We start from the raw sequence: 15,739 nt of genomic DNA, 5'->3' as shown, positions 1-15,739 counted from the left end.
GGATGATGTACTAACCCCCTACATGAATGAGGGAGATATCCACACCCATTATAGAACAAAAAAAAAAAAAAAAAGTCTCATTTACAATGGGCCAAATACTGGTGTCAAAGCATCAGAGGTTGAAATGGAGTATCCAAATAGCTTTACTCCATGGTTAACGCTGCATTCCAAGAAGCTGTAAGTTGCAAGAATAGACAGGAGGTTGGAACCATTAATCAGTTTTGTCACAGTGATTAAGTTAGGCCAGATAAAATTTAGATGCCAAGGAAGTCAGGTAATACTAGCTGGGGGATACCAAGTTCCTTGTGTTTTGGACTATTGAGGCTAGCTGGTCAGACTCAGGGGAGATTGATTCTCTTCTACCCAAAACCTCTCCCTCTTCCATTGCTGCTTCTACAACACAAAAGCCTTGTCACTAAATCTGGTTGGTTGGTTGAAAAAAGGTCTCTATGGCTACCCTGAACTCACTATGTAGACTAAGGTGGCCTCGAACTCAGGTCGGTGTGTCTTAGCCTCCCAGCTACTGGGACTAAAAGGCACACATACTTTAATAACCTGAAGCCGACCTTTGTGCTGATTAGACCCTTCTTAATGACCAAGACAATTTGCTAGCCTGAAATTGGTCACAGTGGCTTTATTGGAGTGGCAGGATGGCAACAGGACTTAGGAATTAGCATTGGGGCCCTTCTTCTTGCCAAAGGTGGGCACAACATTGACAAAGCGCCGGTTGTACTGCATTCGCCTCTTGGCTCGGCCTGTCTTCTTCTTCTTCTTTTCCTGTTTGGCCACCTGGGGAAAGGAAGGACCAACTGATCAGACCCTGGTTGACCTCTCCCATGCCTATCGTCTTTCCCACAGTTCCTCTCCATAAAGAGAACAGACAGGAGGTCCAAAGGTCTTCACTTTGCTGTGACAGAAAGAAACAAAGTCCAAACACCAATCCTGTTGCTCACCTTCGGAGTCTGACCTCTCACTTTTCCAGCACGAGCCAGGGAACCATGAACTTTACCTGTGTTAGGGGTGGGAGAAAGGCATTAGGTAAGTACCAAGGTCACGTCCAGCAACTTTTTCTCCCTCAACTCTTGAGCTTTTTAATGACAATTTGAGCCCAACAAAGTTGCGTAGATTTAGAGAGGGTCATAACATAGCTGACCATAGTTGTCCCTCACTTCAAGTCACAACCAGTTTGTGCAGTGCTGAGGGGTGATAGATACTAGGGCAAGGACTCTACAAGCCAATCCATACTCTTAGCTAACATTCTACACAGACAGGAGCACACCCAGAACCTAATAAATGAAATTTTCATTATTATTACTTTCCTTTTGCTTTCTTTTTAAGCAGGGCTCCTCTGTGTAGACTTGGTTGGCCTAGAACTCACAGTGTTCTGCCTGCCTCCCAAGTGATAATATTAAAGGCAGGCTACCACCAGGTTTCGAAATTTTAGGACCTCAGTCTGGTTAAAGACTTAAGTACCATTATACTCTAAAGTCCTTAGAAGGTACAAGTGTACTGTCAGAGAAAGGAGCTTTCACATGGTTTAACTACAAACATTCCATTAACTCACAGTGGAAAAAAACCACTCACCTCCCAGCATTCGGCCTGCTACTTCCAGAGTGGTCAGGGCCTCTACACCACACTGGCCTAGAGTGGCCTCATCCTCCAGCGGCGAGCCTGCCAGAAGCACGACTTGATCTTCGGGAGCAATGCCTTCCAGTGAGGCCACATGAGCCTAAAGGCAAAAAAAGGAACAATGTTTGTAAATAGACAAATTTTCCTCGTGGGCCAGCGAATGAAGGAGCCCAGAGTTAGGTGGAATCAGGGATCAGGGATCATTACATACTTACTTTGATCTGGGCGACCGTCTCCTGGCCGGTCACCTCGAGGGTGTGTAGTTCCTGGGCGCGGACAAAGAGCTGCATGTTGGCTACCGAAGAAAGAAAGGCTTGTGAGTGAAGATAGGGAGCATCCCAGGAAAAAGGTCGGGGTGTGAGAATCAGGGCACGGATTGCGTGGTCTCACATGCGGAAGGCGAGGCTCGCCAGGGACCCGGATGAAGACGGACCGAAGACCGCAGAACCGCCCTTGTACTTTGCCTTTCCCGCACCCTCCGAGCCCGAAGACGGCTTACTACGAAGCGCTCCAGGCTCAGCAATCCCCCGTGTCTCACCTAACTCGCGGACGCCGCTGCTGCTACCGCGAAGATGGAGTCAAGAAAGAGGAAGAAGTGGGGGCGCGCACGTCCACACCGCCTGCTGCGTGACACGTCACTGCTGCGCGACCGCGCGGATCGCTGGTGGTTTGTACCGCCCACCGCCGTCCTAGCCCTCCCCTTACGCAGGCGATCGTGCCTGTGGGCTGCGCGCGCAGGAGGAGGCGGGGCGAATTCGGCTGCGCGCGCAGATGACACTCACTTGAGACGCCAAGATGGCGGCTGCCGTGTTTCGAGTCGCTTTGCAGGACTGGAGGAGCTGCATGCGGTGGAGCTACGGGCGACGGAAGCTGGTGAGAGCCCGGAGGACAAAAGGCTGTGTGTGAGCTTCACTGTTACTCATGACCACCCTGAACTTTGTATTCTCGCACGACGCCGTAGTTTTCCTATATACTCCGCTTGATATTTGTATAGAGGGTAGATTCGGGGTGGAGGGCAGGTGCAGAGCCTGGACTGCACTTGGAGAGTCTGGGTTTTGGAATGTGGCTTGCCGCATCCCTCGAGTTGGTTAAGACCGAGAGCAGCTGTATGTCCCCGCTAGGTGGCTGGTCGGCCAAGCATGTCATTCGGAGTTAAAGAGTTTCAAAAACATGTTCAGAGAAAAATACTGAAGAATACTGTACCGGTCAATCGTATGGGTAATTGGTTTTTCAGGAATATGCATGTTTGCCATTTGAGTCCTGGAGAAGTCTTGGGATTCTGACTGAGAGTTGTTTTTTCAGCACCCTCCCCCCAACCCCCATATCATGCACACTTAAAAATCGAAGTTGGTGCTTTTCCGAGTACAAGTCTTTATTTATGCTATTGTTTTCTTTCTTTCTTTTTTTTGAAAGCTAAAGTTCTTCTGTGTTAATTAAACTAAAGGAAAGGTGATTTGTTTTGCTTTAGAGCCAGACCCAGGGGCCTCCTGATAACCCTGGCTTTGTGGAGTCTGTGGATGAATACCAATTTGTGGAGCGCCTGCTCCCCCCTACCAAAATCCCAGAGCCACCAAAACATAAACATTATCCCACTCCTAGTGGCTGGCAGCCTCCCAGAGGTGAGTTGAAAGATAGAGGCTTTGGACTTTCAAGTGGTCTTAGAAGTTCTAAGATGTAGGAAGATTAGTATTGTCTTAACCCCGGGGAGGGGACCAACAGTAGCACCCTGTGACTGGGGTAAGGTCTTCTCTTGTGGTGAAAAGGCAGAGAAGACCCATATGTTTGGAGGTCTCTTCTTCCAGCCCAACTATACATGTGTAACAGACAATGCAGCTTAGCAGACGGGCAAGTCTCTGGAGGGCCTGTTTTGAATTTGGCTCTGTCCTTCATTGTTGGTGTGACTTCTTTAATCATTTAGCTTCTCCTAACCTCAAGTTCAGCAAAATGGGTATCATCTGCTCAGTATGTAAAACCTTAACACAGAGTCCAATGTGTGATTATGTTTGTAAAGTCTTATTGCCAGTACAAGGTTTTAGGACAGTTGGAACTACATAGAGACCAAGGGGGCTGTCAATTAAGAGCACTAGTTCCTCCCCCAGCGAACTCAGGCTCAATTCCCAGCACCCACCCACCTGGTAGCTCACACCCATGTGTAACTCCAATTCCAGGTTATCCGACAGCCTCATACAGACATGTAGGCAAACCGCTAATTCACACACAAAAAAGAGTCTCTTTAACTCCAATCTCTTTGTTTCAGAAGTTATCAGCCTCACTGGGTCAATGGGAAAGGAGAGAGTAGACCCCAAGGGGGTATCCCTAAAGATGCAGAGATACATACACTCTAGTAAACTGTTTTTGTTTTAAAGAAGTGTCTGTGTAACCCTGGCTAGCCTGAACTTTAATCTTTAGGTCAGATGGCTCCAATTCAAGAAATTCCACTGCTGGGATTAAAGGAATGTGCTACCATGCCTGCCTTCATTAGTTTGCTTGTTTGTAGACAGGGTTTCTCTGTGTAGCTCTGGCTGTTCTGGAACTCATTTTGTAGACAAGGCTGGTCTCAAACAGAGATACACCTGCCTCTGCCTCCAGAGTGCTGGGATTAAAGGTGTAAACCAACATGCCCAGCTTCTAACTTCTAGGCATGAATAGTCATGCCCAGCTTTTTTCTTCTTGAGCACTTATGGTAGCTGGTCTATGTGGGGCCTTAGAGGACCAAAGTGAAAATTCAGCCTTGAGTCTGAACTGAAGGACAGAGGAGATGCTCTAATCTGAAGTCTGAGGCAGTCTTGTACAGTAGGATTTAATACACTATTATATATAGACCTATATAATCCTAGAACTTGGGAGGTGGAAACGAGAGGATTAGGAGTTCGAGGTTTTAGCTACATAAAGAGTGTGAGACCAACAAACCCTGACAGAGCCCTTTGTAGCTTTTATGAGGGGAAAGGCCTTGGTTGAGGTGGGTGAGGCTATGATAAGCTGGCTTTTTATACTGTATCCCTTTATAGATCCCCTTCCCAGCTTGCCCTACTTTGTTCGTCGCTCTCGGATGCACAACATTCCTGTCTACAAGGCGATCACACACGGCAACCGACAGATGACCTTGATTCGGAAGGTGGAAGGAGACATCTGGGTAAGTACCTTGGGTGTGTACCTGATTCTTCCAGGGATGAAGGGGGTGGGGTCCTGTAATTAGAAACTGGTGACTGGAGTTTATCTTTCCCCAGGCTCTACAAAAGGATGTGGAAGAATTTTTGAGCCCACTGCTGGGAAAGACACCTGTCACCCAGGTTAATGAGGTGACAGGCACTCTTCGAATCAAGGGCTACTTTGATGAGCAGCTTAAAGCCTGGCTTCTTGAGAAAGGCTTCTGAGGCCAGATGATCAGCCCATGTGGCAGTGCTCTCCACAGACTGGCATCCAGAGAGGAAGTGGATTTGGAGTCTCTGGAATGGGATTCAGAGAACAGGGTTTATACTTAGGACAAAAGGGCTTTGAGATAAGGCTTTGCTTTCATAGAGGGGAAGTCAACCTAGATGTACAAGTGTCCACTTGAGAGCTGTCCAACATGGGCGGCCACAGCAACAATCAGACTAACAAAGGCAGACATTAACTGCTATACAGATAATCTCTTGTGCACTGTGTTGAGGCATTACCTGTCAGTAAAAAGCTGATGCCCAGTGAGCTGAGGCAGGATTATAATGTGGGAAATCTGTTAGGGAGATTCACCCTGCACATGGATGAAGCAACTAGCCATGTGGCAGACACAGCAAGCTTTAAATGAGTTATGAACTGGTGGGAACAAGCCTAGTCCAAGGCCATAAGTATTGTACATACAAATGAGCCTGTTAGTCCTAATTCAGGAACTGGGCCAGGCGGGGTGTCAGTGGAAGAGCCTGACATTATAAACTGCTGTCCCTTTATAAACTGTGGTATATTTCTTTATGTTAGCTATTCTGGAAGCAACACCCAACCCTGTTCTGGGAGCTTCAGGGGATAGACCCATCAGGGAATCCATCCTTAGCCTAGAGCTTCTGCTATAGACAGACTGTGGTAGAAGCTGTGGAACACATGACAGGATGCAGGACAATGACATGAACTGGAATGGATGAGACAAATAAAATAGTATCTTAGGTTCTGAGTACTGTACTAGGTAGGGTTGGGGAAGCACCCTGTGACCTGGAATCAACTAGACAGATTTGAAGACAAAATGTAGACCTTTCACTTACGGCACCCAACCCACCATTAAACTGGCTAAACATTGTTAAACAGTGTTCAGAACCTTCCTACACTGTTTGACCTCAAACTTGAGGTAGAGGTACCAGCCTCCCAGTGCTGTCTAGTTGTTGAACGGCCTCAGCATCCTAATCCCCAGAAACCACAGGCCATTCCTAAGTCTACAGACTGAGCAAGGAAAATGAGCCCAGCCCTGATCCTAGGTGACAAGTTCTACCAGTCATTAATGCAAGTTTTTATTTAGCTGTATATACAATTTAAGCTATTAAAATTTATACAGTATTTACAAATTAAATAATCATCTGAAACTCTCCAGAAACTCCTGTAACACAAAACCAAAAGAAGCAGCAGCAGCTAGGCCTTGGCTCCATGGTCCTGGCCTGGCCAGAGCTTGCTCTAACCTGGAAAGTCAGGTACCTAGCCCCACACCTATTCCTCCTTTCTGGGGTCAAGCATTCAAATTCAAAAGACAAAATTTAAGCCCAAAGCCACTAGGTACAGAAATAGTCCAATCCTGAACTGAAGTCCCACAAGTTGGAGGTGGCCTGCCTTGGGTTCTGGGGAGCAGTGGGTTAAGGAGCAGCACACACCCTTAGCCAGGCCCACCAGGCAGTGGCTGCTGGGTGAGAAGGGGAAAGAGGCTGGGGAGGGGCAGGGCAGGGTCCCTCAGTGCTGCCCGCCTGTGCCCCACCCCCAGGCACTCCTTTCCCTGAGTTGTGTGGTTGCCAGTAAGACATGGAAATGCCACAGGGCTTAGGGGGCACAGCCACCATCACAAAGGGGTTTTGGGAAGACCGGGATAGAGGAGAGAGATTGGTACCAGTCTTGGCAGGAGGGTGGGGTAAGGTCCTGGTCTGTCTTCAGCCCCTCTGGGTTTCCACACTTGGGAACAGAAGCTAATACTGTTCGGCACTGCAGCATGGTCCCATACTCACAAGCAGGGCTTGGAGGGGCTTCACCTCCCAGGAAGCATGGGAGTGAAGGCTTACCAAAGATTCAGCTTCTACTTTCAAGGTCCCAGTAGAACATGGCAGAAAGTGGAGGGAGGTTAGAGCTGACTAACATCCCCATGGCTGCCAGGGGCGCTGGGGATGCTGGAAGCCCAGACACTTCTCCTTGATCCTCAGAGATCCTGCCAAGTCTTTCTCAACTGGGGTTATTACTCCCTGGTGCAAACAGTGAGGGAGCTGGCACTTGGTGGCAGGACATGTTCCAGTGAGGGCCACTCAAGAAAACAGGGCCGGGTCTGGGCAGTGTCAGTGGGCAACGGGGGACTCCAGCTTCTGCAGGCGACGCCGGCGGAGTTCTGCAGCATCAGGCTCTCCATCCTCAGGCAGCTCCTCTTCAATGCCCACTGATCCGGGAGCTAGGAGAAGATGAAAGAAGTGAAGCCCAGAGGACCCTTCATCCCACCCCTAAAGGTTGCTCACTTACCAGCAGGCTTTTCTGCTTCAGAAATTGGTGGGGAAGCTCCCGAAGATGGGGTAGGAGCCTCAGAGCTGGGGGTGCTGGTAGAAGGGGCAGCAGATACCACTGTAGAGGCAGTCTCTTCAGTAGGGTTCACTGAAGTAGCTGGCCTGGGTGGCCTGGCAAGAGAAGGGACAAGAGGCCAGACCTTGGCATTCTGGGCTGCACAGATTCTCCTACCACCTACACACCCACCACCCTGAGCCTTTCGGGACAAGCTCTACAAGCTGTCCTGGAGTCCTTGTGAAGAGCAGGCATAAGTGAACAGGTGGATTGGATTATCAGGTAGAACAATAAAAGGGTCAAGTCATTAGGCCCTGTAGATTCTAAATCACGTGCAGGCAGACAGCTGACACTTAATTGTTACTCTGTTTCCACAATGATAGGTGGGCACTGTAGAGGGCGTTTACTGAGCAGGTCAGAACGCTCAAGCCTTGGATTCCAACTTCCTGCCAGTCACATATGACTAGTGATTTGATTTTTATTCTAATGTACAGGAAGTCTTCTAGCAAGTGATGACACTAGCACTTGTACATGGGTCGGGCTGGCTTCAGGTGACTGTTATCTGCTCCCTCAGTGTCGGCCCTGGGAGATGTGTGAGGTGATGAGCTGTAGCAGTGAATGTCAGCAATAATTTGAGCTTAGAAAAAGCAAGTAAATTTCACAACCAGCTCACTAATAAGTTGATTCTACGTGGCTGCGGATGCACTTCCTGGAATGAAGGATTAAAGCAGTAGGAGTGGCCAAGAGTTCTTGTGCGCGCCTGTAGACAGGTGGCCTGAGGCAGCACAAGGTATTACAGGGTACATTGGAAACAGATGTCAAAAACTACAAGGGACCTTTTATGAGCGTTACTAGAATCTGGCATTCGTACCCCAGGGAGGCCAGCACAGTGAGGTACTGGTTGATTTGCAGCATGGCAGCATCCAGTAGTGTGTGTATGTTGCGCAGACTCTGTAGCCGGGCCTCCAGGTGCTGCCGCTCATGGCCCTCCAGTGCACGCAGCTCCTCTGGGGTTAGGCCAGCAAAGCCCGCAGGTGGCACAGGCATTGGGGGGAAGGCTGACAGGAGATACAGAGATCAGTCTGAACTACCTGGGCTTCACCTCTTTACCTCAGACATCCCAGAGAGTGGCCAACTTACCAAAAGGTGGAGGCAGAGGCATACCCATCCAAGGAGGAGGGAAAGGGAAGCCAGGGGTAGGACTAGCCTCTGGGCCAGGAACAGAGCCAGATGCTGGGGCAGAAGTACTGGTACCAGCAGCTGTGGTGGTGGCTGCTCCACTGGGCCGAGAAACGGCTGACAAAACGCAGAATGGAAGTCAGTCTCCAGGTCTTCAGAAATGACTGCCACCCCTAGCTGCCTTGGCATACAAAAGACTTACCTGCACTGGTGGATGGAGGGGCTGCAGCCTCTCCTGAGCTTGGGGGAGGTGGAACAGGTGGAAAGGGACCCATTGGGGGCCACAGTGGGAACATGCCTGGAGGAAAAGGAGGCAGGAGGCCCTGGGGGACTGCAGAGAAATAAACAGTAGTGAGAAGAGGGATGGGCTGGCAGTTCCTACCCCAGGCAGTGCGCTTGGCTACCAAGAGCTGTCCTCCACTCTGGCAGGCCCTGTTTACCACTCATCATTTGTCTATTTCTCATCTTCTCGTCCCTTCCTGCCCAGAATGAGCTTCTGGAGGGCAGACATTTGGGATTCCCCAGGACTGTCGGTACCCAGCCCAGGGCAAGTACCTGAGGACAAGGAAGGTCCTCTGTGGGTAAATGAAAGACCACTTACAATTAGGGGGCTGTGGCAGCAGTGGTGGGGGATGAGGGGCAGGAGGTGGTCCTTGGTCAGCAGGCTCAGGGGGTGGTGGTGACTGGGCTGGCAAGGATGCCCGCAGGACATCCATACGGCATGTCGGGCAGGTCTGCTGTCTCTGGAACCAGGAGCGCAGGCAGCTGGGAGTAAGATCAGGCAGTGATCAGCAGGTCCCCATGAGCCTGTACCCACTTTGTAAGTCCCCCGGGCCTTCTCCCACCTCGTGTGAAAGATGTGGTTGCAAGGCAATCTCTTTGCACCCGTCACCATCTCTTCTCTGCAGATGATACAGACGTTGTCCATTGCCTGGAGCTCCTCAGGGGTGGCATCTGGGTACCTAGTCAGAATGGCAGAATACATGTCAAGACCAGAACTGGGAGCAAAGGGATCTAGGAGTTTGGGGAAGCAGCCAGAATAAGCCCACTTACAGTGTGTTCATGTTGCGGATGGCTCGGCGAGACATGATGGCATCTGTCACAGCTTTCTTGAACTGCCTGAAGAGACAAGTCAGTCAGTGTAAGGAGACATGGGAGAGAGATCAGTCTGAGGAAGTGAGGGATGAGGCTGGACTCACCTCATGGCCAGGTACATGGGCCTAATGGCGAAAAGCGGGAATGTGTGCACCTTAATCATGATGGTCATGAAGGCCATGTACAGCAGGACCTTGATAAAGCCTGAAGAGGAAAGGAGGGCCGCAGCTGGCCATGGGGCTGGCAGACAAACCGAGGGATGCTGGTGTGGATCCACGCTATGGTAAGCGTGGCTGATGAAGAGGAAATCCAGGATCCTCTCACCTGTAAACAGTTCTGTGTAGAGCATGTACACAGCCTTGTTGTCCCAGGGGTTTTCGCTCTGGAGGTCCACGGAGTGCAGCACGTACTTGATGAAGATGGTAAGTACCATAGTCATCAGAATGGCATACTGGAGGTGGGGATGGGAGACCGAGGTGAGCACCAGCTCCCGCACCAGCTCCCCTTACTAGCCTAGGCCCAGGCTCCAGGACAGCTGGCGCAGTAATACCAGCACAGGCTTTAGACACAGCTGAGAGCAACTGACTCAACCTCCAAGCATTAGCTGTCATCTACAACAATATAGTTTGCTGATTATGAGATGTAACTCATGAACACAGCACAAGGACCAGCGCGTGGTAAGCATTCAGCAAGTGTGAGCTGGGACACGTCTCCTGGGTGATCTACCCAGCAATTTTCTCTTTTCCATTCATAGCCAGCTGTGACATCAGCCTCTAGGAAGGCTTGCTAAGGTGCTCAGGCCAAGAATCTTCTCTACTATACCAGCCTTCCTTTGTGTCCTTCTGCAATAACCTAGAAGTATATGAGGGTGGCCAGGACTAAATGACAGTGGCTCCCTGGTAGGCAGTAAGGGGGTAGAGACATAGCGGGTCCTCAGGAAGCACTTGTAGGATTGCTTACAGCACATGCAGCTTTGTTCCCCCAAACCAGTTTTACCTCAAAGCCAAATACCAGCTGCACAGAGGCCCCACGGGTCAGGATGCTGTGGTAGGCGTGGCTGACAAAGAGGAAGTCCAGGATACCCAAGAGAAACATGAGAGCTGTGGAGACCCCCAAAGGGAGGGAACTGAGGTCAGAAAGAGCATGACAATCGCTTCCTGCTCTAGGACAGTCCCACCCTCGTGTCCGTCATGGCCACAGACTCCACCATCTACTTAGATGTGTACACCTAATCAGAATCAGCCCTCTGGGAATTACTTTTGTTGGGGCAACCCAGGCCCAGGGGAGAAGACTGAGAGCCGAGTGCCCAGGCAGTTAAGAAGCCCTGGAGTGGAACAGAGTAGAGACTATGCAAATTGACTTCTTAAATTATCTTTCCTGTGCAGCTGCGGACTGAGGGGCAGCCAGGGCTCAGGGTACTGGCTCACAGGTTTTGACTTTTCACATTCTGCTCCTCAGTGACCCTCTTTCCCTCAAGTATAACCCCCACCTCTTCACAAGTCTTACTTACAGACGATTCGGCAGTGGAAGAGCCAGGAGATGTTGGGGCTGCGTTCCATCTAAGGCAGAGCCGAAAGGGACACCATCAAGACTGTTGGGGTTGACCCATACCCCAATCCACTGGCATGCCCATCAGCCACTCCCAACTCACAAAGTCCACACGGTCTTCAGCCAGCCAATGGAAACACTTGAGGAAGAGAAGCAGCGTAAAGAGTGCCACAAAGCGAGGGCTGAAGTCATCCCGAAAAACGGTGAAGGCCAAACAAGTCTCGGTGACAGCGTACCAGGACCGTTCCAGAAGGTGCTGTGGGGTGAGCAGGGGATGATATGAAACCCAGGCATGGCTTGCCTGGCTCTGGACCCTGTCCTTTGGGGCCACTGACATATTACCTCCATCTCTGCTGCCCTCAGCTGCCCAAAGAACACCTTGCCCATCACCTTGCCCAAGAGGAAGATGAGGACAAAGGCCTGGATGTACAGGACCTAGGGGTGAGGAAAGGTGGTGGTTTAAGATTATTTTCTGCTTTCCTCTGCCCGGAGTTCATCACTCTGACAGGTCCCCAAGATTGTCATAGATTATTCCAAGTTAGGCAGCCAGAGGCTAACTTCTCCCCTACTTCTATGACATGTAGCCCCACCTCTGCCCCAGGTAGACTCCTCCTTCCCTCCCTGGGCATTCCTTCTTCCCTGAGCCCTGAACTTACTGCCATACTGGGACTGGACTTCGTCAAATATACGACAGTGGGGTAGAACTGGTGCTTGAGGTAGTAGGCATGAGCCACCACTGCCCCGGTCAGCGCCAGGCTGGCCGCCATCATCACTGCGGTGCGGAACATTGCCCTGGCCCAGAGACCTGCACAAGGAAAGTGACATTTGTGATAGCCATACTATGCAAACCTAGCACAGTCCCTGGCAGAGTGTAAGGGTAAACACTCATTTCACCTGACAGTCGTGAGATACAAAACAGCATATACTCCCTGTTTCACAAACGAGAAACTGGGACTCAAAAGGAGTTAGAGGCTCACACTGATGCAAGGCCCGGAACTTGGGTCAGTCAAATCTAGGGCTCTTTCCACGCTGCCTGCCAAGGCGCCTCCTCTAGGGAGTCACTGAGGCAAAGTTGGGAAGAGAGGGGCTGCCATCGCCGACCCTCTGAAGGAGCTGGGATGATAGGCTCTAGAGTCGGGTACGCTGGGCCCGCCAGGGGTGGAGGAGGCAAGGTACAGAGGGCACAGCTTGAGAAGGCGGCACCACCAGTGACAGCTGTGCCAGGGTGGTCAGCGCAGACGCGCGCTCAGCGGGGTACGTCAGTATGGAACCCTGGCGCGCCCCCCCCCCTCTTCCCGAGCAGTGTCCACTCCGAGAACCGGAGAAACGGCCGACCGCCAGGGTGCAGCGGCGGGATTGAGAACCAGTCAGGTCGTCTCACAGTCGCGCACCTGTGAACGCTACAAGTTGCGAAGCTCGCAGGCGGGGCCCGGCCTCGGGAACGGTGGCCGCGCCGCCGCCTGAGGTCTCCAGCCATTTGACAGGCCGAAGACTGGCGGCGGAACGCAGGGGGGCGGGTTGATCTCAGTGACCCCAAAGGGCAAGGTCCTAAACGCCGACCCCCCAACCCCAATCAGGACCAGACTTCGGCCCACTCACCAGGAGCCCAGCGCCCCGAGCACGCTCAATCCCCGCGACTGCGGCAGCCGCTCTGGTTAACAACACTCCCCACCCCCTGCGAACCGGAACTTCGGGGGTAAGACACCTCACTTCCGGCGGCGCGGGGCGCGGCGGAGTGGACCGTACCAAGTACGCTTTGCGCGCACCCGTGCTTCTGGGGCCGGTGCCCAGGCAGCCGGAACGAGCGAGAAATGTGACTTGTGGTCGCGCCCAGGAGGGCAGCGGGAGAGGACTGAAGCCCCCCACTTGCTAGTCACCGTTGTAGAATCACCACCCTAAACCCCTCCAAGACTCGGGCTCTCGAAGAGCCTGGAAGATGGGGCATTCCGCGGGCCGAGCCATTCGGAGGGGTGCAGGAGAGAGCAAGGGCCAGACTTTACGTCAGGCATGAAAGAAATAAAATGTGTAAGCGCCTCATTCCTGGGATAGCCACGACACGGTAAGAAGCAAAGTGCTTCTCGGGGAAAGAAAACGGTGCAGAAAACAGATATGTGTCTTCCCAGGTCACCTCCCCCCAACTCAGGTTATGTAGGAGTGAGTTTGTTCCCGTGGCTACCGCTGATTGGTTGCGATAGAGTTACGCGGACCAATGAGAAAAGAAAAGAAAAATTTCTGGCCTATAGGGAAAGAAGAGCAGTGGTTGCTAGGGTCCGTAGGCAGCGTGGCCTTGGACTGGGTGCTTTGGCAGCTGGCTGTCGGCTGAGAAAGCGCAGTCCGTAGGCCGGGGATCCCTATCCCGCCTTGGGGAACGCTTACCGCGCTCTCAAAAGGAGCAGCGTCTGGGTGTGTCCGGGCTCACCCGAAACAGCGCCAGTTATTTCCAGGTTTGGGTGGAGAGTTCTGTGCGAAGGCGTTGACTTTTCAACACCCCAAAAGCTCAGTCAGCATGCGTGTTCGTTCCTGGAGATAGCCAGACCCCTCTGTTCTGAGCTGTTTTTGTCTGTTAGGACTCAGACAATCAGTGTAGTCGCAAACAGAATGGAGGCTGAAAGCATCCACCTCATTACCCAAGTTTATCAGCTAGAGGGTGCTCCTCCCATTTTTAACTCGGACTCACTGTAAATTCAAAGGCCTAAGGGGGGAGGGGAATCAAATATAATAATTAATGAAGATTCAACTAGAATTTCTACTGTGGTGGGAGTCACAACACGGACTGTGAATACAGAACCGGAGGTGACTGTTGTTAAAATATAGCACAGGGGCTTTCAAAATTGTCATTACTGGTAGAACACTTCAAGATAAATACATAAAATGACTTTCCTTCAGTACAACGGAATTAAAAATATTGTCTGACAACAAAAAGAAAGGAAGGAAGGAGAAAAAAAGAAAAAGAAAACTGGTTCTAGAAGTCTTTAAGGCAGTGGCTTTCACCTGTGGGTTGTAAGCCTTTTGGGCATCAAACCCTTTCACAGGGTTCAAATATGAGATATCCTGCATATTGTACATTTACATTATAATTCTTAACAGTAGCAAAATTACAGTTATGAATTAGCAACGAAATAATGTTATGGTTATGGATCACCACAACATGGGGAACTGTATAAAAGGGTCGCAGCATTAGTGTCTGTCTGCCCCTCAGTCCCTGTGCTCTTGGTCTCAGCCATCTTCACCACCATCTATTGTCTTTAACAGTTCAAGTCCTGAGTTGGCTCCCCACTCCTTCCCACGTAAGGCTAGCTATGACCTACTGGTTACCTTTAATCCTACAGACTCAGATTCCCCCATTCTTGAAAATCTCCTACATTTTTTGGCGATCTCCTCCCTCCCCTAGGTATATATCTGTCTCATTTCCTTGTCCATCTTCTTATTTAAATTATGTGTCCATGTTGGCCCCTTTTCTTGCAACATTTCCTCTGTTCCTATAGATTCAACTTCTCTGGCCCCAAGATGGCGAGGACTCCCTTGTCTGGTCTTCAGCTCAGATCTGCTCAACCTTTGAAATCATGTAGTGAGCAGAGCATAGTGGCCTACTCCTATAATCCCAGAAAATTGAGAGGCTCAGGCAGGAAGATCGCCATAAATCCAAGGCCAGCCTAGGGCTATAGAGTGAGATCCTATCCTTTAAAAAAGTGTGTATGTATGGGGGGGGGGCGTCTCCATGTCTTGAGGGTTAAAGCATTTGCTTCCAGTCTAATGACAAGAGTCTAATCACCAGGACCCATGTGGTGGAAGGAGACAGCTGACTCTTAACAAGTTGTTATCTGACTTCTACAACCTGTTTAACCATTTGCTACTCAGGTGTACCAGCTAGAGGGTGCTCTTCCCATATATATGAGCAGACTCACATACAAATGTAATTTTAGCCGGGCGGTGGTGGCGAACGCCTTTAATCCCAGCACTTGGGAGGCAAAGGCAGGTTCATTTCTGAGTTCGAGGCCAGCCTGGTCTACAGAGTGAGTACCAGGACAGAGTGAGTACCAGGACAGCCAGGACTACACAGAAAAACCCTGTCTCGTAAAACCAAAAAAAAAAAAGTAATTTTAAAAACAATGCCAGGCATGACAATAAAGCATGTAATTCCAGTTCCCCTTAAATGCTGAAGCAGGACAATCAAATGTTCAACTGGTCAACTTAATATTAGTAATGTTAGTGAATTACTTAAAAACTGGGAGGCAAGAAATGCTACTGGTCAGGTGTGGCACATGCCTTTAATCCCAGAAATTTGGGGGCAGAGGCAAGCAGATCTCTCTGAGATCAAGGCCAACCTGGTCTACAGAATGAATTCCAGGATAGGAAGGGCAACAAACAGAGAAACCCTCCCCCACCCTCACCCCACCCCCAAATAACAGAAAGATTACTGAAGAGTTGAGAGAAGACTCAAAGTAAATATGTGTGCTGTCCCAGCATGAGGACTTACATTCAAATCCTCAGCACCCAATTAAAAAGAAAATCGGAGAGGCAGGTGGATTTCTGAGTTTGAGGCCAGCCTGGTCTACAGAGTGAGTTCCAAGACAGCCAGGAC

At 50.5% G+C, this 15,739-nt stretch overlaps 3 protein-coding genes across 5 annotated transcripts; 1 reads left to right on the top strand and 2 right to left on the bottom strand.

Annotated features, from left to right (window-relative positions):
- Positions 1-609: 609 nt before the first annotated feature.
- On the bottom strand, positions 610-2,299 carry Fau (FAU ubiquitin like and ribosomal protein S30 fusion). Its single transcript, XM_031389392.1, has 5 exons — positions 2,168-2,299; positions 1,845-1,924; positions 1,585-1,729; positions 954-1,009; positions 610-789 (listed from the first exon to the last, which is right to left on the bottom strand). Exons 2-5 carry the CDS (start codon positions 1,917-1,919, stop codon positions 664-666), a joined length of 402 nt encoding a protein of 133 aa, XP_031245252.1. The 5' UTR covers positions 1,920-1,924; positions 2,168-2,299; the 3' UTR covers positions 610-663.
- A 68-nt stretch (positions 2,300-2,367) lies between these two features.
- Mrpl49 (mitochondrial ribosomal protein L49) lies at positions 2,368-5,764 on the top strand. 2 transcript variants are annotated; one of them, XM_031389390.1, is made up of 4 exons: positions 2,368-2,502; positions 3,098-3,248; positions 4,638-4,762; positions 4,842-5,764. In XM_031389390.1, the coding sequence occupies exons 1-4, from the start codon at positions 2,425-2,427 to the stop codon at positions 5,001-5,003; spliced, it is 516 nt and encodes a 171-aa protein (XP_031245250.1). In that variant the 5' UTR covers positions 2,368-2,424; the 3' UTR covers positions 5,004-5,764. The 2 variants fall into 2 exon arrangements, with proteins under 2 accessions (XP_031245250.1, XP_031245251.1); XM_031389391.1 differs by having other exon boundaries at positions 2,370-2,502; positions 4,857-5,764.
- Positions 5,765-6,085: 321 nt separating this feature from the next.
- Positions 6,086-13,294, bottom strand: Syvn1 (synoviolin 1). 2 transcript variants are annotated; one of them, XM_031389388.1, is made up of 16 exons: positions 12,757-13,294; positions 11,814-11,962; positions 11,500-11,592; positions 11,261-11,413; positions 11,120-11,168; positions 10,606-10,709; positions 9,934-10,060; positions 9,714-9,813; positions 9,568-9,633; positions 9,360-9,476; positions 9,116-9,279; positions 8,717-8,845; positions 8,476-8,631; positions 8,207-8,393; positions 7,300-7,451; positions 6,086-7,231 (listed from the first exon to the last, which is right to left on the bottom strand). In XM_031389388.1, exons 2-16 carry the CDS (start codon positions 11,943-11,945, stop codon positions 7,122-7,124), a joined length of 1,839 nt encoding a protein of 612 aa, XP_031245248.1. In that variant the 5' UTR covers positions 11,946-11,962; positions 12,757-13,294; the 3' UTR covers positions 6,086-7,121. The 2 variants fall into 2 exon arrangements, with proteins under 2 accessions (XP_031245248.1, XP_031245249.1); XM_031389389.1 differs by lacking the exon at positions 11,500-11,592 and having other exon boundaries at positions 12,757-12,902.
- Positions 13,295-15,739: the final 2,445 nt, after the last annotated feature.

Source organism: Mastomys coucha, unplaced genomic scaffold (assembly GCF_008632895.1).
Source record: "Mastomys coucha isolate ucsf_1 unplaced genomic scaffold, UCSF_Mcou_1 pScaffold21, whole genome shotgun sequence".
Classification (NCBI taxonomy): domain Eukaryota; kingdom Metazoa; phylum Chordata; class Mammalia; order Rodentia; family Muridae; genus Mastomys; species Mastomys coucha.
Note: the sequence above shows the minus strand (reverse complement) of the source record. Positions and strands in the feature narration are given on the sequence as shown.

Bases quoted from the DNA above. Each gene is read 5' to 3' on its own strand.
- Mrpl49 (XM_031389390.1), top strand. From the start codon at position 2,425: ATGGCGGCTGCCGTGTTTCGAGTCGCTTTGCAGGACTGGAGGAGCTGC. The intron at 2,503-3,097 runs GTGAGAGCCCGG...GTTTTGCTTTAG, and splicing joins GCTACGGGCGACGGAAGCTG to AGCCAGACCCAGGGGCCTCC. The intron at 4,763-4,841 runs GTAAGTACCTTG...TGGTGACTGGAG, and splicing joins AGGTGGAAGGAGACATCTGG to TTTATCTTTCCCCAGGCTCT.
- Syvn1 (XM_031389388.1), bottom strand. From the start codon at position 11,945: ATGTTCCGCACCGCAGTGATGATGGCGGCCAGCCTGGCGCTGACCGGG. The intron at 9,814-9,933 runs GTGAGAGGATCC...TTTCCTCTTCAG, and splicing joins CTACACAGAACTGTTTACAG to GCTTTATCAAGGTCCTGCTG. The intron at 8,846-9,115 runs GTAAGTGGTCTT...ATTTCTCTGCAG, and splicing joins GCTGCCACAGCCCCCTAATT to TCCCCCAGGGCCTCCTGCCT.
- Fau (XM_031389392.1), bottom strand. From the start codon at position 1,919: ATGCAGCTCTTTGTCCGCGCCCAGGAACTACACACCCTCGAGGTGACC. The intron at 1,010-1,584 runs GTGAGTGGTTTT...CCCCTAACACAG, and splicing joins AGCAGGCCGAATGCTGGGAG to GTAAAGTTCATGGTTCCCTG. The intron at 790-953 runs GTGAGCAACAGG...TCCTTTCCCCAG, and splicing joins TGAGAGGTCAGACTCCGAAG to GTGGCCAAACAGGAAAAGAA.